Here is a 22,136-nt window from a genome sequence, read left to right on the forward strand (position 1 = left end):
GCTACGAATAAACGTAACTGTAATCAGCTGACGCAAAACTCCTCAGAGTTATTGATTTTTGAGTTAAGTTAAGACGAGAAACTCCTTCAGAGTAAGCCAAACGCTCGACACTGTGTACCCGGCGACATCTCTGGACCAGAGGATCGGTTCACTTGCGTCTTCTCTACCGAACCGAGTACCCTGAGGTGGACAACATCCTCCTTGATCTCCAGATCCACAAAGAGGGTCGTCTGTTGGGTGACGTAGACATTCTGACAGATTGTGTTTGATGCTGTTTTCTCTAAGTAAACAACAGTTAGCTGCAAACCATCATTTCCAACCCAGAACGCGTTCCTCTCTCTGAAAGAAACCTTCTGAGAAATCCATTCACACATCCAAACTCGTATTTTCCATTTAGCTTTCATCCAGCCACAGGTTCGCCTTTTAAAACAAGTTTAATATCAAAGCTGTTAAAAATTGTCATTCATGAATTGTCATTATTAATTGTCATTCAAATCGTAAAGTTTAAACTTGTTAGTAATAAATTCTTCATTTTTAAACTTGCCTCATTCTTTGAAATGAAACACAGAAAGGTATAATTATTTCTGGTTATTGAAAAGCAAAGATTCCTAACTTCTGATTCAAAAACAAACATTTGCTATTAAATTTAATTATCTTAAAGTAAACATTAATCTTTGGATTAAAAATAGACCAAACAGGTTGGTGTATGAACTTACATCGATTGTATAAGTATCCTGGATATTTATACATGATGTAAGCTTCATGGATTAATCTGCTTGGTCATTCTCAGAATCTACAACTGATAGCAAACAGTGTTGATTCTAGTATGTAGTCTAACCCTACACAGGTGGTCTAACGGTAAAGGAAGGACCCGACCTACGTGGACCGGGTCATACGGGTCCTTACGGTGTTGGAGCGTGTTTTTGTGACAGGCAGCCCAGAAAAAGGTTCCATTTTTACCTCAGCTTTTCTTTAGAAGTGTTGTTTCCTGCTGTCTGCACAATCTGACTGACTGTTGCACGTACCAGATACTGTAGCACGTTATCTGCCCAAGTATGTACACATTAAAGCCAATACCCTGCATAGGTTATCTCTTTACATTTGGATGGTTTTCTTGCATGTTTGCATGCTTCTTTCATCTATTTTAGACCTAAATCTATGCTTTTGGCTCCGGGATGGGTGGCAAAGTGAGAATTTCATGTGCAGGGAAATGTTTCCTAACAGTTCTGATGACAATAAAGCTTTGAGTCTTGAATCTAAATTCATTTAGTCTGTCCTGTATATTGACAGGAAATGGTTTTACCTTGAAGTTAAAAGTTGAAAAATGTTTAGAAGTCTGGAATTTTGAAATCTGATTAGTATCTGAACTCTGTTTTTATTGAGGAATGGGGTTCAGAGGTCTGATGAAACATTTGCAAAAGTATTATTTATTAAAACTGAGAAATATTTTGCCAACTTTAAATCTAAAATCTGTTTCCCAGAACATGAGTTACATACTGTTTTGACCTTTAACGTTTTACAGCAGCTGAACTGTTTATTTTTGTGTTTTTAGATGTTGTCTGACGTTATTCTGGGACCTGATGATCCCAGACCCACAGAACCTGAAGAGGAGGTTAGATTAGAGAAACGTGGAACTGTAACCACTCCGGTGTTCTCTCATTCTGCAGTCATTTCTCCAGAGATCTCATAAAAAGCCTCCCAGGGAAAGTCTTTTTTCCCTCTGCGCGGTCCGGACGGAGCTCATCAGTCCTGATTCCTGGTGCAGCCTCTGTCCTCCTCTAAAATCACAGGACGCTGAACTCTTATCCCACGTGACGTGAGATTATGAAGAAAACCCTTTAACTAATGTAAACAGAGATGAAGGCTCCAGCTGTAACACTTGAAGAGTTCTTGTTGCTGTAGACGTGCTTTAATCAGACCTCCATCATCAGCTAAACACACACAAGAGGCTCAAAATGATGACAGCACATCTCACTAACTACTTGAGTTTTGCTGCGTCTGCAGTGTTTAGGTAACTGAGTATTAGACTTTAGGTTTAATGATGAAATCAAATCATTGATGTAAATTTCTGATTTTTCTTTAGTTTTATTTAATTTCTGTACAGATGTTGAATCTCTGTTGCCTACAGCCTGTACTTGTTCAGATTTAGCAAAAACAAAATGTTTTGGGATTAGAGCCATTTACCTTCTTACTGTTTAACCTGCTGCAGCCTCGCATGCAATTTCGCCATCCTGTCAAACTGTTGAGATTAATAAATTATGATTAATTTGATCTCTTTGATAAAAACAGATGCCGTCAATTCAATGTCCGGTTGCCTTACTGCACTGCTGCTCGTTCCTGACACGAGCTTGTAGCTTTAATATTAAGTTATGTTACTGATCTCAACACGAGTCATGTTAGTTCCTCATGGAGCTTGAAGTAAAACACTGGAACTCGTCAGTTTTACTTCCATCTAAATGAAATAAACTTTAATGTTTTGTGCTGCAGGTTTGTGTAAGTAGTGCAGAAAACACCATTTAACACTTGATCTTCTAAATACAAAGTTTATTTTTCCTCACACCCCTTTCCTTCATAGGAGAAGGGCTAGGAAGAGTTGTGTATTACTGAATTCTCTGTACAGTTCTATTACTTGGCAAGAAAATAAAACTTTGAATTGAGATTCCCAAAAATTCACTTTGGAATGATTTCCTCCCACACGAACAGCACTGGTACATTTATTGTAGCAGAACCCAAAACAACTACGACAGGAAAGCAGAAAATCGGAATACTAGAATATTTACGTGTGAAAAAGATGTAAAAGAAACATTTAAAATGGATAAAACAAGTGGAAAGAGAAATCTTGAGTGTTGAAATCTCACTTCAAGCCAACAGTCATAGCATGTCAGTAATCTGTTAATAAGATGCGGTTACTGAAGACTCGTAAAGTCCACTTCAGTAACCCACCGACTCTGACTTGGTCCCAGTGCTCCACAGCATCCCAGCTTCACCAGTAGAAGGTTTTAGTGAGGAAACTGGCAGCCGTGTTGAGCCAGCTTCCGTTGGAGTCTTCCTTGGCTGCAGTGCGGGAAACGGCTCGGTCCGCCTCCCTCTCTGGGCTTTCCTCATCCTCTGGGAGGTAATCTGGAAGAGCTGAGTTTTGCTGCACCTGCACTCCGATCGAGTTCAGCTGGACGTAGACCTGAGCACAAACAAGTTTTAGAAGCTTAGTGGGAACTTGTGCCGAGTGCCTTTTCTAAACCAAAAGAAAGGTCACTCACCTCCTCTCCTGCCTCATTTTTCAACACCTGCTGAGCCGACAGCACCTTAGTGGCAGCGATGGCTGATGCCAAAGTCTGCAAAAGTTAAGTCAAAAAGGCAGGTTTTTCTTTATCAGTTTGAACGGACAAACTTCTTGGATTTTGATCACCAAACGGACATAAAACGTGTTTTGTTTTTTACCTCGGTGGGAAGGTCTGAACGGACGCGGACCGTGCATCTCTTGGAAGCCATTTGAAACGTGAAGCTGATCACTCCTTTGACTTTCAAAAGAGCCTCCTCGCATAAGCTTCGCTGGTGCTTGGTAACAGAAAAGAAAACTTGGAGTAAATTTAAACAGCTTGTAAGGATAAAAGAGTGTTTCCATCAGCTAGTCAGCTTACAGTGGTCTCCAGCCCCTGGATGTGTAGTGTCACAGATTTGGCCTTCTTGTTGGAGGAATTGATGAAGAACTGGGACTTCTTTCGTCTCTGCCTCTCGGGCGTGCAGGGTGCAGGAATTGTGGGCGAAAGCAGAATGCCGTAAACCTCCTTTGCCAAGGCTGTGATGTCAACAGATGGGCCCTCCCTGTATGAAGGCATAATCAGTCTGAATGTCAATAGTTAGAAATTGCCTCCCTTCAAAAGTCTGTCCTCACATTTCTTTGTGTACAGTGTAACACTGGAATGTGAGTGAAGCAACAAATATTCATCAAAAATATTCAAAGATCTTTTAAAAGCATAAAATGTTTCATTTTAAAACTTCATGAGAAAGTCAGGCTGCTTGGAGGCAAAGTTTCAACTAGGAGTCTGCTTACAGTTCTGTCTCATGGTAAAATATTCATCCAACCACTTCTAATCTCACCTTTGGATAAGATTTTCCAGGCTCACCATCATACCCAGTTCATTCTTCATGATGGGAATATTGAGAGGCATTTCAGCCAAATAACGAAGGGTCTGAGGACAAAATACACCAGTTTTAACACTAAACATGAGTAGATCCAGCACCTGTCTGTCTTCCTACCTGCAGAGTCGCAAACAGAACTTCTGGATTCTTGTGATCCAGGAATAAAACCAGCCCAGGAAGGCAGCCCTGGTCCTGAACTATCACCTCCCGGTTCTGCGACTCAGAAGCCAGATCCCGCAGCTGACACACCACCGACAAAGCATCCATCATCCTTAAACCCACCGGACCTTAAACGGGAAGACACAAACATCGGTTATTTCTGACGTGAGGAAATAAATAGACCAAAATATGCAATGGTACATAAATATAAATATTACTGTTTAACACAAACATGTTAAGTACTCATATTAAGGACAGATATAGCTAATAAAAGCTTCCGCTTTGTTGTGGCTAGCAGCTAATGAAGCTAACCGACGTTTTTTGACTTCGTGTTGCACTAAATTCAAAATAAACTTTATTCATTCACACACAACTGTTCACACTAAACACATAAAATACATAATGCTATATCACATCCCTGATAGTAAAATGTATGTATCAGAAAATCATTTTGGGATGTTTCCTTACCAAAAGAAGTAGATCGTGCACAAAAATACAAATTTGGTGCAATCCTTCACCCTGGCACCTCATTGGTCGTCAAACGTCTGGTGACGCGTTTAGCTCAGCCTCTGCTATTGGCTAATCGTTGTTCTTCTGTTTTCACAGCCAATCAGAAACGTTTTTGCTGCTGCAGCTTTATTTGAGTTCACAGCTCGAACGCACGAGGAAAAAGGAAGTTTTGCAGCTCTAAAAACAGTGTTTTACTTTTCCAGAGAGTATTCAGGAGACGTTTACACACTGAGGCGTATTTTGTTTTATAAGGAGTCGAATTAAAGGTGAGCGCATATTGTTTCTAGTTACCCGTCTTCTCCATGGCTGCAGGTAAGTTAGTTTTGATGATCCGAGCAACTATTTGTCCGCATTGCTCAAGCAGGTCATTTGGTTGTGTGTTTTATAGCCAAGTCAATGTTAGATGGATGACCCATATCCGTTATGAGCTATATTATTGTTACTGGGTGACGATTGCTCACTAATAATGTTGTTTTGGGTGAATTGTCAGTGCTTTTTTAAAGGTGACGTCATTTGGTAACGCTGGATTAATATAGTTAATATTTCTAAATAATAAATATGCACCTGCAGACAAGTTCATGTTAGATTATGCTTTAAAAGAATGAAATGCATTTTAAAACTAAAATTGGTTGATTTTCAGGAATTTGTGCTTATTTTTGTTATGCTGTTATGTTATTTTTGTTTTGTCGTTTAAGGTGAGAAGTATGTGATTTCTGGCCTCTCACCAAGTCAGTCAGCAGAAACAGAAGCTTTGCAGCCGTCAGGTTATGCGGGGAAAGTCCTTGCAATGTCTTTCGTTGAGGATGTTTTGGATGGGCTGTGCATGGTCCTGGAGTATTTTGGAGTACCTCCAGACATGGTAAACACAATAAAAAGCTTTTTCTTCTCTTTTTTTTAGTCTGCAATATAAGGATGGTGATTATTGTTTTTAAATGCCAAGATGATTAGATCTTCTAGTTTTTTATGATTGCAAAAGTGAATATTTCCATATATGTTTGTAATTCTACTGATTTTTGTGTTTTGTGTTGGCTCCAGCTGGTTCCTGTGTGGGACAGTCAGCTGTGTGGTCAGTATCGCAGCATCGTGAGGATGATTGGAACAAGTCTTCCTCTGGAGCCGGCTCCACGGGTTCATTTTCAGGTGATGTAAAACCATTTTCAGAGGCTCCATATACATTTAGAGGGTTTTCTTTAGCAGATTGTGTCATCTGTGCCACTGGTCTGCCTTCAGATCCCTCTAATGACATACAGACCACATGGATGTAGTGATGTCACAGTGGACACACCAACAGTGCCCTCATTTGCTGACGTCTTGTGGGTGTTTGACGATGAGGGGGAGAAGTTTGCCAAAACTAGGTAAAACCACATTTAATTATGACACAAATACATAAAACAAATTATACTTTAAGTATATTCAATATATGATATTTAAAGCTAAAATGGCAAATTTGGAAAACAAATTAGCTTAAAACATCTTTTTCATGCCTCACCATCTTTCAAACAGTATAGCTGTTAATATATTGTGGAGATATAAAAAAAACATAGTTATTGAAGAGGTTCTCTCGGAGAGACAACTATTGGACCATCCGGTTGTCCGTCTCACCGAATCCCCGCACTCCTCTGGGTTCTCCTTTCTTTACACTAGGGCTGCAACAAACCATTATTTGGATAATCGATGAATCGGATGGGGTCTCGACACGATTAATCGGATTACATGGGGAAATTTTTAAAAACTGCTAGGGAAACGTTATTTCTCTCCTTCCTTCACTTTATTTAACACAACATTATTAGAAAACAGTTCAATAGCAGAAAAACAACATGCCATCACCTAAATTGTCTTATAAGGTGTATAAACAGAGACCCTAAGCTACACCTATCTGTGACCTAAAATGCTTGGTCCAAGTTAAACAGCTTAAGGGCAATTCTCATCTGTTTTGTTTGAGCTCATCTGTTGACATTTATTATAACTGGGGATGTCAAACAACAATTTTTTAAATGTAATTAAACATTGGCTGTGAATTAATCAAAATTGATCACTATTTCCAAAAAAGACTGAAAAAATACCACATAAAACAAAAGTAAATGAATGCCATCCTCCTTGTGATGATGCCCTGGGCAACTGCCATAAAGTCACATCAAGAAATGCTGCTGATCATTCCAATGATCCCAAATAGACTCACATTAGGCCACATGAAAGCAACTGAACCCAAAAATATATTAACCAGTATATAACTGCACTCTCACACAACACGCCTGCAGCAACAGTTAGGACTCCTCCCTCCCTTTTAAAAGCGTTTTTGCTTCCGAGGACATTGTGGTTGTAAAGCCACATGCTAGTAGTCTGGCCCCGGTGTGATCAACCAGTTTCTGCGGGAATGTGACGGCGGAACCAGGGCCAGATTAACTCTTTGGCTGTGTCCGAATCCACGGGTAGGATGCTTGTGAGTGCGCATTTTGAGGTCGATGACGTCAAAGCGCAGCGACTAGTACTGTCCGAATTCCAAGAATCCTCATTCTCGCGTCCTCAAACGCGTCCTCGCTCCACCCACATTTCGAGGATGGGTCTGATGGATCCTCACAGGAGCAAGGGTATCCCAGCATGCTTTGCACGCCGGCCGCTGGACTCGACACTCGCAACAACGGCGGACGGAGCAGGACAGCAGTACAGCTTAAAATGTAAGTTAGTTAAAAAAATAGCGGTCAAAAAATAAAATACGTGTTTGGGCACTTTTGGTTTGTGTTTTATATAAGATCTAATACCGCAAATTGTTTTTTTTTTTTTTCATGTAATTTAAGGCTAAAACATGCCCCACCGAAAACCAGCTTGAATGTTTAATAGGAAAAAACCCACCGTAAACTAGCTTGATCCCAGCAGGCTTTTAAAAAAAAAATAGCGGTAGAAAACTAAGCTGAAAGCCTTTCTGTTTATAGAAATTTGTCGTTTGTATAAGTACATTTTAAGCAGAAATCAGCGAGAACGAGCTTGTATGGTGGTCCCGTCATAATTCCCGTGTGTGTGTGTTTATTTAGCGAATAAAGCTTCTCATCATTTGTTTTAAGGTTAACACCCCACCGTAAACTTGCTTGAAAGTCTAATAGGGAAAAACTCACCGTAAAAGAGCTTGCATCTTATGTAATCATGTAACGAACGCCAAAAATAACGAAAACTAAGTTTAATGTTTATTTAAGTTCATTTTTAAGAAACCACATTACTGATTAAATCATTTAATGTTTTTAATTTAAATTTAGGCGGAAAAAAAAGACAGAACACAATTTTCATCTCCCATGTTGATAAATTAAAATATTGTTTATTGCATGTTTTATCAACTATGATTTATAATCTGACTTTGTTCTTCTATTCCTCCCTATTCTCATCCAGAACCAGTACCTTTAAGGAGCATCTGTAATTTCATTATGCCCACAGTGTTCTCTGTTGTTAAATGACAATAAAGCCTTGTAATTCTAATTCCCTTTGTCTGTAGGACTGCAAGTATCCAGGGTCAGGAGAGGGAGTCAGCGGAAAGCCCACTGCTGAAACCTGGCCCTGGTTTGTCCCCATGGACGAGGTGTTGGGACAGAGGCCTTCCACTATGCCTCCTGTCCTTATTGCTTCCATTCCCGAGGACACTCCAGGGCCAAGTGCAGCAGTGGGTGAGACAGAGGACAGGGAGAGTGGTGGAAGGAAGCCGGACTCCTCATCAGGGAGAAAAAGGAGAAGGGCTGATTAGCTCCTTGACCTGATCAGGGAGGACATGAGACAACAGAGGGAAGCGGAGGAGAGGAGAGAAAGAAGGATGGACAGATTTTTAGCATTGATGGAAAGGATGGCAGAGAAATGGGGTTTTTTTTTCTTTTAGTTTCTTCTGGTTCAGGTTCTATATATGTGTTTGAATGTTTTTGTTATTTGTTTAAATGTAATAACATTTCTATTAATTGATAACTCTTTTTTTGATCATTAACAGTTTTATTATTCAGTTTTTAACAAGTAACAACATAGTAAATAAATGGTAAGGGAACACTGTAAGGAATAAAAGTAAAGATAAAAGTAAAATATATACAGTAAACTTGGAAAGCAGGGAGTCTTTGGTGGTGTTGCTAAATCTACTAAACATGGATCATCGAGGTGGATGGAGTGCAGGAACCGAGATCCGTGGCTGAACGTTTCTGGTTGGCAAGTGGAACATCAGACAGAGTGGTCTGCAGAGGGTGCTTCTGGATGCCTCATCTCACTGACCACTGCATCGTCCATCAAAAGGGTTTGCTGGGCTGGCTCAATCGACGGCTGTCACATCACTAACATTCAGATATATGCAAAAAAGGAGATCATGAGTATAATACTTGTAACTCTAGCAGATAACAGGACTAAATGATTTTTAAACTAGAGATTCCTACGTAAATTACTTGCCTGTTAACAGTAATTGTGATATGGTGGTACTTCCTCCAGAGCAGACACCTCAGCAGAAAGTTGGTCCCGCCAGAGGGCACCACTGACTGCCTCCAAACCAGCCTCCCCCTCATCTTCTGGAGCATCATCCTCCAGTTCATCGTCCTGCACCACAATGTCACCAGCACTGAGGCAGATGTTGTGCAGGATGGTGCATGCTGTGATGACCTGTAATAGAGATAAAAATTTAATTTATATTTCATTCCCAAACAAAGATTACACCCAAAGTTTATTTCCACTTTGTGTTAACTTACATGAGGTACAAAGGTGTGGTGGACCTCCAGCGCTTTCAGGAAGATGGTCCTGAACCTGGTCTTCATCATTCCAAAAGCACGCTCGATGATGCAGCGTGCCCTGGAAAGTTGGCTGTTGAAGCTCTGGGCTCCCACACCTTGAACCACCCGTTTGTAGGGGGTGATGAGGGGGAGTGGATGTTGGAGGCATGGGTACCCTCCATCCGCGAGGATGAAGTGCCCTGGAGGAGGAAAGGCTGACTGCCTGTACAGTGGGCTGTGCCGGAGGACCCTGGAGTCGTGGACCGACCCAGGCCAGCCCACATAGGTGTCGATAAAGCGGCCCTGATGGTCACAAACTGCCTGCAGGATGATAGATGGGAACAGTTTCCTGTTTCTGTAGCACTGACCATCAGGACCGCTCGAAGCCTTGATCCGAATGTGACAGCCGTCGATCGCACCTGCTGCTTTCATGAAAGCTCTGTGTCGAGCCAGCCCAGCAAACCCACGAGACACAACCTCCATCTCCTCTGGGGTTTTGGGGAGGTGAATGACCTGGTGGAGGACTGCGACCACATCCTCCGTGACTCGATGGACGATGTCGTGGACAGTTGAGCGAGGCATCCCAAATACTCTTGAGACCACCCTGTAGGATGTTCAACTTGCCAACCAGAACAGAAACACCAGGGTCTCGATTGTGGCACCCCAACCATGTCGCCGATCTTGGTTCAGGAGATTTAGCAACACCACAAAAGACTCCCTGCTCAGACGAAAATCTGGCCTGGGATCTTCCTGGTTAAAAAAACCGGTCCAGGACTGGCACACTCATGTTTATCCTACAGTACAGGGGTCTGTTCTGTTAAAAGAAAAGTAGAGAACAATAAAACAATTAAAAAAAAAACTGTATAAATGCTTGAGATTTTTAGAAGAGAGCTAGGCATTATTAGGCATAAGTTGAAAAGGACAATACACATTAAACACATTGTAATGCTACTTTTACTATGAAATTTATGCACAGAACCAAGCATTATGATCAAATACAAACTTCTAAAATGTCATTCCATTAATTATTTTAGATGAATATAGGTTAAATTAACTATATGCATGTTAGTCTACTCTATACTAATGTGTATATTCAGCCACATGTCTTTCTGTTGCTTAAAATATAAATGAAACTAGCACTAAAGTTAACATGTAATGCCTGAAAGCTGGTTCACTAAACAAAAAATAATTTTACCTGGATATGGCTGCTTCTCAGCCTTAAATACAAAGGCCGGTGACGTTTACTAAGCAGTCGCAGCTCCTCAAAAATAAAAGGGAATACTGCTGTGGATCCATTTTCACCTCTGACTAGCTTGTTAGCTTGTTAGCCTGTTTGACGCCGTCACGGTAGCTAAGCAACTGGACCTGGGGGCGGGAATAAAAACGAGGCTAGTACTGTCCGAATTCAGAGCCGCTGACTTCCGGTTTTTGCGGTCTTGCAAGGACCAGGCCTTGCTAGACCGGCGAGGACCCGTAATCACAAGCATCCTACCCGTGGATTCGGACACAGCCTCTGTTGTAGCCTGGGCAACAATATTCAAGGGCTCCATCATCACGACCCGAGGATCACCATAATGTGGTCACATACAGAATATTTTACTGTAATATGCAGTAAACATACTCAATACTTGAATGCCTGACAACATGTATCCCGCCCAGAGTAACCTTTGACCCACCTCGTGTGGACTGACCAATGAGGAGAGGGTCTTAACTTTAGGCCTTCTCTTCATTGGTCAGTCTGCATGAGACTGACTCTCAACTGACGTTCAGTCGTAGGCAGCGAAGCGTCTCTGTGCAGCGCAAAAGCCCGGGTGGACAGTTTGTTTAATAGGGTGACCATATTTCCATTTCCAAACAAGAGGACAGGGGATCTGTGCCTATGACGTCACACTATGGCAACGCCACACAAACCATGTTGGGACCCATTTTTTGTAAGAACTAAATTAATATCAGATTCTGCCAATAAAAGGGCTCTAAAACAATTCATATGTAAATATTTTGCATATTTAATGCAAAATCTCATTTTTCTGCTTTAGTGCTGCAACAAGGTTTTATTAATAATACATTATTATACCTTTTGTTTTACTACAGCATTGGTAACCTTCCTGTGCACAGATTATTAAGGATGCTTGTTTCAGCTGTGAGATTAGACTATAGGATCAATGAAAAAATAAGTTGTCACACACTCCATGGAAACTTTCAGAGAATCCACAAATAGTGGCTTTCAAATAGTTTTGTTACTTTTTACAAGTTTAGAATAGAAGCAGATGAGACAGCATGTCTGATAATTTAGTTTTTCATCTGATAATAGTAGAACATGTCAGTAATGTCTGAGGGGCTTTTATAAACACTGTATAACTAACACTCCTGGAGAGGGTATGAATTACACAGAGGCTTCTGGGGAGCCCAGTTATTGGGGGGGGCATTTTGCCTTGGCCCCCAAAATGTCTTGAAACGGCCCTGGGTGTGTGACTGAGTTTTGAAGGTGATCTGAATTGTATCAGATGTATAAATATGACGTGTATAACTTATTCTTTTTTACTGGTAAAAACGTGTAGTGGAGATAAATCTACCTACATTTTACTTTTCAACACTTTGTTTTGTTTTCTTGTTTTTATTTAACTATTTTCCTGTCCTGTCTGTCTCTCATCTTCCTGCATCTCCTCTTAATTCTCCAGAAAATCTGTTGCCTGGATTCTTACTTTTTCACCTCATCAGTTACTTTTGAGCAGATCAAAGGGATCTCCTGACCGCAAAGCGCAGAGCGCGTTTTCGATGCTGCGTGAGGCGACATCACCACAGCACAGGTGATGAGCTCCGCAGTAACAGAGCGCTTCAGGCACAAATAAGACAGAAAATAGAGAACATGTGCAGACATGAACGATCGTGTGCTAATTATAGTTTTTTGGTTGCGCCACTTTGAGAATGGACCGTGCGCTGGAAGCAGCTGCCTGGATCGCTGCGCAACAATGCGCTGTGCTGCTCTCTGCTCAAAAGAGTCCAAAAATGATATAATATAGAAAACTTTTTTCCGGCTCCCCGGATGTGTAGGATATACAGCTCCCCCATAATTCGATCCCTGCTCCTGGATGAAAAGCCGGACATTTTCATCAATACAAGAACCCGCAGTCCAGACGCCCGGACAGAGAGTGAAAAGTGGATAAGTCCGGGGAAAACGGAACGTATGGTCACCATAGTCCTCATAAAGCGGGAAATTATAGATACAGTATTGTGCTCGTGCCCTGGGCCCTTTAGAGTTCGTGGGCCCTGGGCAATTGCCCAGTTAATCCGGCCTTGGGCGGAACCGGTTCGCAGCAGCGCGAACCTTGCGCTGATCTGCCGGCTCTCCCTTGCGCTGATCTGACTTGCTCTGCGCGCAACGGCGGGGGGGGGGGGGGGGGGGGGGGGGGTTGCGCTTTTGGGAGAGTTGTGCGACACAACGAATCGATGACGTAATTCGTTGCCAACGCTTTTAGTAATCGATTTTCATCGAATTTATCGATTCGTTGTTGCAGCCCTACTTTACACACTCTCGTATTTAGCAACAAAACACCACTGGTGTGAGAGATTCTCCGCTCAACAATATCAGAGAAGGACAAACAGACGGATGCTACCACTTCAGCTTTCGGACAAAACGAAAAACACTGAAGTCGCGGACAACAAATGACAGCTGGACGTAGAAAATGGTGACTGGTGTTTAGCGCACTCTCGTTTCCATCGGCATTGCTGGTCTCCAGTTTCGGCAGAAGCTTCTCAGGGAAGATACTCGAGGGGAAGGTTGAGTATCTGGATGCACGTTTTCCAAAATTTCTTTAACCGGTTATTAACGCCTCTTAACAGTTAACCGGAAACCAACCAACCTCTTACGCCCTCTAGTGGCACAAATAGCGATGCACCGATATGAAATTTTTGGGCCAATACCGATATCTGATGTTAATATCACTATTATGGCCGATAACCGATATTTGCCGATGCCGGTATACTGACATTAATGCTTCTAAAATCAGCAGGTTTGATATAGAAATAAAATGATTAAAGCTGAATTTACGTTATTAAAGAGCAAGTAACGTCTAAATTAACTTTTTTTTTGCTGGTGAACTGTATAAATGAGTGTCTAATAGTGTTTTAAATGAGTGTATTCATTATTTTAGCAATTTGATGCATTTTCTTTAAAAATTAAAAATTCTGCATAAATACCACAGTATAGCGCCACCTTCAGCTTAAAACATAGAATTTGAGTCATTTTGAATAAATTTTAGCCAATGGCTAAAGAGTAAGATACTACATAAATCAGTAGAGTACTACGTAGCAGCTCTGTGTCAAAGTTATAAAAGCATCGAGAGTCTCGGCTACGTCTTGTGGCGAGTTGGGAGTTGGATTTGCAAGCCAGTGTAGGACGGTCAGCGGTAGTTCAGCATTAGCATATCCTAGTCTTTAGCATAGCTTTTAGTGTTATACACACTTATAGTGTTAGCTTGGCTGGTGGATATTGTAGTTTAGTTAGTGTTTGGCTGTTAGTGTTATTAGGAAAGTAATTCGGTTTTAGTGCTCCATATCGTGTTAGTATGGTGAGAAGGTGTAGTGTAGTGGGTTCGGTAGCTCTGTGGGGTTGCACTCCTTTCCGCTGGACTTAGAAATTAGGCGCCAGTGGTTGCGCGCTACCGGTGTCTGGAAAAGTCAGCTCCCGCCTGGTGCTGTAGTTTGCAACCAGCATTTTACCCGCGATTCCTTAGCCAACATGATGGAGTTTGAACTGGGTTGTTCTGCACGTCTCCATTTGAAGAGGGAGGCCGTGCCCACCGTGGCTCTTCCACGATTTAGATGCAGCCCACCGACTCTGCTCCCGCACCATGGCGGGCTCCAGTCTGAGGTGAGTAAGCTAAATAAAAGGTTTAACATCTTCTAAAGACAATTCCCTACCTAAATGCAAAGTTTCAGAGATGTGGTTCACTTCCTTAAGCTAATATCAGCCTGCACTGCCTTCAGGCTGATTTGTCAAGTTCACAAAATGTGGAACGGGATGTAAGGTTGGAATCAGCGGCGAATCGGAACATATCTCGAAGCCCTGGCCGACAAAATGGTCCACATGACTATTACTGTCAGGCTCGGAGAAAATTCGGGTTGTTTTTGTGTCAGTCGATAATTCTGCTAACAGTGACTCTAACTAACGCAGCACTGGCTGACAGACAGCATTACAGCGTGAAATCCAGCTTGTGACCCGGTTCTGTAAGGAATTCTGTTCAGGAGGTCGCATTTCAGGCTCTCCACATCATATGTGACTGACTTTTACGTTATAATAACGATCACACACTAGGAATGTTATAAAGCGCCTATATAGGACAGTTTCTTTTGTATATTATCTGACTTTATAAACTCCAACAACAATGTGCTTCTATTTTTTTTTCAGGCTAAATCTACCCAAGACACTGGTTGTTAGACTGATTTAGTAGTCTGCAAGAATGCACTTGTCCAGGCTGACGTGAAGCCTTACCCGTAGCAAAGGTGAATTATTTTTAATAATCTTCTATGTAAACATTTTATTATTACCTTCTAGTTTTAATTTGTTTTACAGATTATTGTTACACGTGATTTTATGCTATTTTAAACATTTAAATGTGCTGCTTCTTTGTTTTTACATAGCCAGCCAGAATGGAGTTCACAGCCGCAGTGTGTCTTGTGACACAGAGACCATGACGGAAATTCATCTTCCAGAAAGTCCCAGAGCAGCGTCCACACCCCTGAAAAGACCAAGATGTGAGGTGTCTGCTGTTGATTCCAGCTTCCACCTCAGTGACAGTGCAAGCTCAGTGAACTGTTCAAGGTAAAATAATTAAAACATTTCAGAATTTTTAAGATATTAACAATTAAATATGTATGTGATTACATCATGACATCATGAAGGAGGCTACTGATTCTTGCCCTGTGACACTTGTTGGTGACGTGTGAGCTGATTCACCTGGTAAATAACTTTTACATTAAATATTTTGTTTTTGCTATCAAAAGTAAATTAACTAATAACCTGCATTATTGCAGGACACTCAGCAAAATATGGACTCTACACCATGAGGCAGGCACATGTTAATACTGTATAAGAGCACATAAGGTGAGCAACACCACATATTATTATTGTTATTACTGTACACCGTCCTGGATTTGTTTTCTTTCTGCATCTCATCATTAGCCTGGCTGATCACCTGATAACTCCTGTCATCTGGTTATGACAGCATGAGGATGTCCTCACACACTTGTAACCTATCAGCTCATCTGGCAGAATAGAGAGAGAAGAGACAACACCACATCTCCTGTTCCTGGAAAGCCTTCAGCCATCCTTCGATGACTGAGAACCTCCATCAGCTCTGTCTCCTGTCTGCCTACAATTATTATAATAAATATTGTGTTTGACAAGATTTTGTGCTGTCAAATATCTCATTTTGATTCCAGTTTTTATATTTTAATGGATATTTATAAATTACATTAATTGAATTATCACATTGTTGCATGTTTAACTAGCTCTATTGTGATGAATTAAACTAGCACCTCACTGTTAAAAGCTCTTTTTAATTTCAAGCATGTTTAAGTATTTATGGACATGAACAAATACAGGAAATACATAAATTGAGATTTATTTAATTAATATAACAAATAAGGGGGAAAGAGTCATTGAAAGGCACATTCTTCTGGAAGCTCCTGATCCTGACGACACCAGCAGGAGACCACCTGCAGACACCAGAGGATCACCTACAACCAAGAAAGCAGCTAGTATCAGTAAATAAATAATGAAATCAGGGCAGTTTTAGTGGGCTGAACACATTACAGAATAATTTTCTCATGGGGTAGTTTCATAACTTTCTATGCAGCAGACTGTAACTTGAGCCCAGGGCTCCTGGAGAGCTGCTATCAAGCACGTTTCAGTAGTTTTCCTGCTTTAACAGGTTAGATTAGCTGTTAAGCAGCTCAGCTATTTGTTGCTGATTAAAACCAGGTGTGTTGAAGCAGATAAACCTCTAAAACATGCTGAATACTAGCTCTCTAGGGCCGTGGAGCCAAACCCTGCAGCTAATCCAATGCTATGGCTAATGGCTACTTACCATTCAGAGCTGGTTCTGTTGGGTCGGTTCCGGTAGTTTCAGGCTACTCACAAGCTCAAAACAATAAGGCTCAGGTCCGCTTATCTCCTCCAAATAGACTTGGTCCCTTTCTTCTCGAGTGTCTGTGTAAGGAGGGGGAGAAACATCCTCCACTTCTAATGACTGCTCAGAGTGAAGGGAGCTAGCATCGTCTCATTACCCATCGTCTTCGTCACTGCCGTGGCTCCGCCCCCTCGGTCCTCCAGGCAACGCCTACTAATGTTGCAGTTTTTAAAATTGATACGTGGGTGGAGAAGGACTCTGAGGCACACTTGACCCGCTCTTTAAGTACACATACCACACACATTTACACTTCTGAGATGATTACAATCACTGTCGCATGACTAAACAAATACACATCACCCCCGTCACCCTCTGAAACATAAACAAATGGAAACGAGATGGAACAAATATCGGCCCAGTTTTATTTATTGGACAGATACCGATATTGACGCCAATATATCGTACATCCCTATGCACAAAATATATCACACCCCAGCACAGTAGAAGGACTAGAAGCAGTTAACCTGAAAAAACTGTTTAACCTGGTCACAGCATTAACGACAATTAACTGGTTAACTGGTAATCTGTGTAAATCCTTAGTGTCCTGTGATTGTGTTTCTGTTCAAAACCTAGCTTGTTTTGTAGATTCGCTATAACAGCTTTAATCGAAAACTGACAGAAGTTCCACGTACACAACATTTAAAACTGGTTTGAGTTTTTAAACCTTTATTTGAAACAAAAAGTTTTGCATCAGCTGCAAACAGTATTAACAAGATGTTGGATAGTGGCAGCTACACTGTAGCTTGGAAATGTTAATGTACCTAATATTATTCTTTGAAGAACACCATATTATTGTCTGATGACCATAAAAACATAGAATTTTCTATAAAAGATTTCTGCTAACTTTCTCCTGAAAATCAGGCCATGTAATATTTGTATAATGATGAAAACTAAACAAGAGGACTGCTTTAAATCCTTTTAAAAGAAACAAAATAATCACATTGCAATAAGTGAGCTTCAGCAGTGTCAAAGAGGAGAATTTTTACTAAATCTGTACTGATAAAATCATAAATACACACTAGCCTTACCAAAACCTGGAAAGTTATATTGGGCTGCATGGTGGAGCAGTGGTTAGCACTGTTGCCTCACAGCACAAAGGTTGCAGGTTTGAAACTCGGCTGCGGCCTTTCTGTGTGGAGTTGCATGTTCTCCCCATGCATGCGTGGGTTTCCTCCGGGTACTCCGGTTTCCCCCACAGTAGGGCTGGGCGATATGGCAAAAATAGAATATCACGATTTTTCCAATATTTTATCACGATTTCGATTTTATCACGATTTTTTATCCATGAATAGCATAACTTCAATTGCGTATTAAAGAAGAGAAACATTGAATAAATAAACATTTATTCATATTAGGGATAATCAGCACAGTGCTAACACACTTATATTTTAAACTCACACCAGAGATGATAAAAGCCCTGAGAGAAACAATTACAAAAATCAGTTTTTCTCGTTTTTCACGTAACTTAACATAAATTAAAATCGTAAACATATTTAAAGTGCAAACATGTCAATTGCAAACGTATTGTGCAAACATTAACTTGTTCAAAATACTATGTAGCTCCCAGTTGCTCATGTAGTGGATAGTTAAGCTCAAATACGTCTCTGATGTGCGGCTGGACCAGAGATCGCTTGTGGTAGCAAAAAACTGCGCATTCTGAATATTTTCTGCAACAAGTCTCTAAATAAAGTAAAAATTTCCAGTGCAGAGTGGAGACAACCCATAGAAGCACTGATTTGATCTCATTTCAGAGAAAAATAGAACAGGTCAGATGCACCTAATAAATAAAATTACTAACATAAACTCAGGAATGTGTTTCTTTGCTTCACTGTTCTGGTGCTGAAAATATCACTAATGCGGATCAAAGGAGATACACAGATGAATGCACCTCTTATTATTTGGAAACTACATTTACTGCAGCTGGCAGAGGTTGTTTCTATTGATACACGGAGTTTACAGAATCATTTTAAATGTTAATAGGGGAAGACTGCAGGAGGGAGCGGTAAAATACAGCAAAAACAAGAAACTAAGAGTCTGATGAAACCCGCTGGTTTTCCATCAGGCAGTCACGGGGCAGCTCCAACGACCCAGTGACCGAGCTCAGTCCGGTACCGACACCAGCTCGGCAGAGGGTGAACGAGCCGAGGCGACGTCGTGCTCTGCTTAAGAAGAAGAGTTATTTTCCTGCTTCAGAAGAAGCGTCCAACGTGTTTTTACGCTTTCTCCGAGACATGTCACGTCGCTAAGTTGTTAGCACTGCGCGCTAAGGAAACCCTGCGTTCCTCTTCGGAACGAAAACCTCGTTGTCGCTCAGCCGCGGCGAAGCCATGTTTGTTCACACACAGGTGAAAACAAGCGGGGCACTAATATATTACTATGACTCATTCTGATTGGTTAAGGGTCAAACAAAGGCGCGTCATTCGCCTGGGGTAAGCTCCATTTTCATTCAGAGGCAGAAATTCAACAGCAGAGCTGTGAATCGTGATAAAGCGGTCTCTCAAAAATGACAGACCGTCAGATGTGTAGATCGTAAAACGGTCTAAAATCGTCATATCGCCCAGCCCTACCCCACAGATCACAACATGCCCTATGGGTTATAAATTGTAAGTCGCTTTGGATAAAAGTGTCTGCTAAATAAATAAACAAACATGGAAATACGTTAATCACTCATAAATTGAATTGAACCGCCTGATTTGAAATAACTGAATAAGCTTTACGATTTTCAGGTTGGAAGGTGTAACACCAGTCCCTACAAATGATTAAAAACACGATCGTTAGCAAAGCTCAGAATTTAATACATTCGGTTATTTTTTGGGTTGTTTGCAGACAGACCAAGGAGTAAATTCTATCTGTTCCCTTTATATTATTGTAAAAACAATTTTTGTTTATTTTTGCATAACTTATAAATGGTAACATAAATGGCATAAAACACATTTTTACTTTGGTTTTTTTTTTTTTTAAGTATTTCTAAGAATGTTATTTTATTATATTTAATTTTTATTCAGTCCAGGTGGATACAGATTATTTTTGTTGCCTTATTCACACAATAAATATTTTTTTTGAGTAAATATCAATGGAGTTTTATTTATTTATTTTAACTGGACACCTTCTCTAAAACTGGAGTATGCTACACGACGCTACATGCTAACTGTGTAATTGTTGTTCTAACAGGAACCATTTACCTCCAACGACAACGGGAGGTCTGATTCGACATCCTGGTCCGACGCTGATTCAAGCTCAGAGAAGAACGTCTGTCAGACAGAAAACCGACCCTGAAGCTCTGAAAAAGATCTCAGAGCTGGAGAGTGAGCTGCTGAAACTACGAGCTCAGATAGCACAGATTGTTATGGCTCCTTCATCAGGTGGATCAGTTAAAATTCTCTAAATGAGCTGGTCTACTGAGCAGGAAATCATAAAATGATTTTAATATGTTTCAGGTCTAACTGAGTCCCAGAATGTCCCAGGTTCACCTTTGATGTCCCATCCTCCTATACCAGCTCTCACCTCCACACCTCGCTGTGCTCCCCCACCTCCTCCACCACCACCTCCTCCTCCTCCTCCCTGTTCTGGCTCCTCATCGTCATCCGTGTTCGAGCTTATCAAACAGCGCCAGAATAACAGAACCAACTCAGAGCTCAGCAGAGAGTTGAAATCTAAACAGATTCCTTCCATGTTGGAAGTTCTGAAGGACTTGAATCAAGTGAAGTTACGCTCTGTGGAAAAGTGAGGTTTCTGCTGTAATACACTTAGTTTTGTGCTTTTATTTTTCAGTTTAAAGCCTTTATTCCTTTTTTTTTTGTCATCATTAGATCACCAGGAGGCACGGTTGTCAGGAGGAGACACAGTAAAGGTGCTTCTGCGTTGCTTAGCGACCCGGCAGCTCTCATCGCTGAAGCTCTAAAGAGAAAGTTCGCCCAGAATCATCGACATAACAACTCCTCCGACAAAGAGAACTCGCAAGAACTCTCTCCGTTTGGCAGTCCAGAAACACCTAAAGTACGTCTTCCACAGACACACGTCTCACGCGTCCATCATCTAGCCGCAGACACTTTAACCTGATTCTTCTGTTGCAGGTTTCGCTCCACAGCAGACGCAGTCTGGGCCGTTGCCATTTTTGATCTGGCGACACGGCCAACCAGCAGGTCCAGCTGACGTCTTCAGCAGCTTATGGTTTACAAATGTGTTCATTTTTGCGTTTTTATTTTCGATTATTGTTTGTCTGTTTGGTCAAATTCTTTGTTTTGAATCTGTTGGGTTTGTGAGTTTATAAGTGAACTGGTTTCATGTTTTTGTTTTTGATGTGACATGTTTGCTCAGAATGGGATTATATGTAGGCAGGTGTGCTGTAGGTTTACCTACCTGCTCAGGGTTTCCCTTACATAGGCATAGCCGTGGCGGCCTATGGCGTTTAAAGCGTGCCACAACCCGTGCACGCGCATTGGGTCCACAGCGCGCGTGTGAACGGGACTCGCGAGCGGAAATATACATGGCGAGAGGTCATTTGTGCACTGAGAGGGAGCAAACTGTGTCTGTGAGCGCACAAGGATGTGCACAAGTGACAAACCTGCGTGCGCGCGTGGTCAACGAGCACACGGCAGAGGAAAACGTGCGCGCGCGGCAGCCTCTGTGCGCGCTCGGCAGCCTCTCTGCGCGCTCGGTTTCTGACTCCTGCTCGCTCGGCTGTAAGGGTTTTGGCACTCTGGAGGCGTGGCCTGTGGCAGATCTTCTCTGTCCTCTGATTGGTTAGTGTACCCCGCACTTTACCTTCTACCTATCTATATAAAAAAGTCTGCTAGTCAAGTAGTCGCTGGCATAGCTCAGTTGGAAGAGCGGGTGACTCTCGCCCCGGAGGATCCAGGTTCGAGGCCGGGCAAGGAAAATGCAGTAGATGTCATGTTCATTTTTCTTAATTTCAGGTATTTTACAGTTGTGACCGTTCAACTGTCATTAAACGTCCGAATGTTTGCTGGGCAGTGTTTTAAAAAGTGCACATAAGCTAGATGGTTTTAACCATATAAAATTACATTTTTTGTGATACTGGAAAAATACATACTGAAATAAAACTACTGATTGAAAACTTTATGACTGTGGTTGTACAATATATGACTCACTAATACACTGCAAACTCCCTTAGAGTGGGGCTTCCAGAGAGAGAGAGAGAGAGAGAGAGAGAGAGAGAGAGACAGAGAGAGAGAGAGACAGAGAGAGAAAAGTTCTTGCCTCATTAATGAATTGTTTATTTTTTTCAGTATTTAATTGACAAATTATCCTTTCAAATAATTAATTGATGAGTTACATAATTGTCCATTTAGAATTGTTGAATGGACTGAGTCAAGTTTGGTGCACTTTATATATTTCAAAACATGTTTTTTTTTTTAATTTTAATGATGCATATAAATAATTTAAATGTTAATTTAAT

At 41.3% G+C, this 22,136-nt stretch overlaps 3 protein-coding genes across 10 annotated transcripts in view; 2 read left to right on the forward strand and 1 right to left on the reverse strand.

Moving 5' to 3' along the window:
- The window catches only part of map7b (microtubule-associated protein 7b), an 85,199-nt gene extending 80,771 nt beyond the window's left edge, over nucleotides 1-4,428 (forward strand). For all 8 annotated transcript variants that reach the window (XM_054747837.2, XM_054747833.2, XM_054747835.2 and 5 more), the window contains one exon: nucleotides 1,553-4,428. In XM_054747837.2, coding sequence (XP_054603812.2) covers nucleotides 1,553-1,563 — 11 coding nt within the window. In that variant the 3' untranslated portion in view covers nucleotides 1,564-4,428. The remainder of the gene's footprint in view (nucleotides 1-1,552) is intronic.
- Nucleotides 2,528-4,560, reverse strand: armc1l (armadillo repeat containing 1, like). The gene is made up of 7 exons (XM_015942681.3): nucleotides 4,543-4,560; nucleotides 4,258-4,427; nucleotides 4,099-4,190; nucleotides 3,639-3,822; nucleotides 3,439-3,555; nucleotides 3,258-3,332; nucleotides 2,528-3,178 (listed from the first exon to the last, which is right to left on the reverse strand). Exons 1-7 carry the CDS (start codon nucleotides 4,544-4,546, stop codon nucleotides 2,984-2,986), a joined length of 837 nt encoding a protein of 278 aa, XP_015798167.2. The 5' UTR covers nucleotides 4,547-4,560; the 3' UTR covers nucleotides 2,528-2,983.
- Nucleotides 4,561-4,927: 367 nt separating this feature from the next.
- On the forward strand, nucleotides 4,928-21,799 carry mtfr2 (mitochondrial fission regulator 2). The gene is made up of 8 exons (XM_015942680.3): nucleotides 4,928-5,075; nucleotides 5,505-5,668; nucleotides 5,845-5,949; nucleotides 6,040-6,164; nucleotides 19,889-20,079; nucleotides 20,155-20,440; nucleotides 20,527-20,713; nucleotides 20,791-21,799. The coding sequence occupies exons 2-8, from the start codon at nucleotides 5,597-5,599 to the stop codon at nucleotides 20,833-20,835; spliced, it is 1,011 nt and encodes a 336-aa protein (XP_015798166.1). The 5' UTR covers nucleotides 4,928-5,075; nucleotides 5,505-5,596; the 3' UTR covers nucleotides 20,836-21,799.
- The last annotated feature ends 337 nt before the right edge of the window (nucleotides 21,800-22,136 follow it).

Source organism: Nothobranchius furzeri, chromosome 2 (assembly GCF_043380555.1).
Source record: "Nothobranchius furzeri strain GRZ-AD chromosome 2, NfurGRZ-RIMD1, whole genome shotgun sequence".
Taxonomy (NCBI): Eukaryota; Metazoa; Chordata; class Actinopteri; order Cyprinodontiformes; family Nothobranchiidae; genus Nothobranchius; species Nothobranchius furzeri.

Excerpts from the sequence above, each read along its gene's own strand:
- armc1l (XM_015942681.3), bottom strand. Across the intron at positions 3,823-4,098 it reads CTGGAAAATCTTATCCAAAG|GGAGGGCCCATCTGTTGACA; the intron begins GTGAGATTAGAA and ends GCCTTCATACAG. Across the intron at positions 3,556-3,638 it reads TCCAGGGGCTGGAGACCACT|CACCAGCGAAGCTTATGCGA; the intron begins GTAAGCTGACTA and ends TCTGTTACCAAG.
- mtfr2 (XM_015942680.3), top strand. The coding sequence starts at position 5,597 with ATGTCTTTCGTTGAGGATGTTTTGGATGGGCTGTGCATGGTCCTGGAG. Across the intron at positions 20,080-20,154 it reads TGTTATGGCTCCTTCATCAG|GTCTAACTGAGTCCCAGAAT; the intron begins GTGGATCAGTTA and ends AATATGTTTCAG. Across the intron at positions 20,714-20,790 it reads GCAGTCCAGAAACACCTAAA|GTTTCGCTCCACAGCAGACG; the intron begins GTACGTCTTCCA and ends CTTCTGTTGCAG.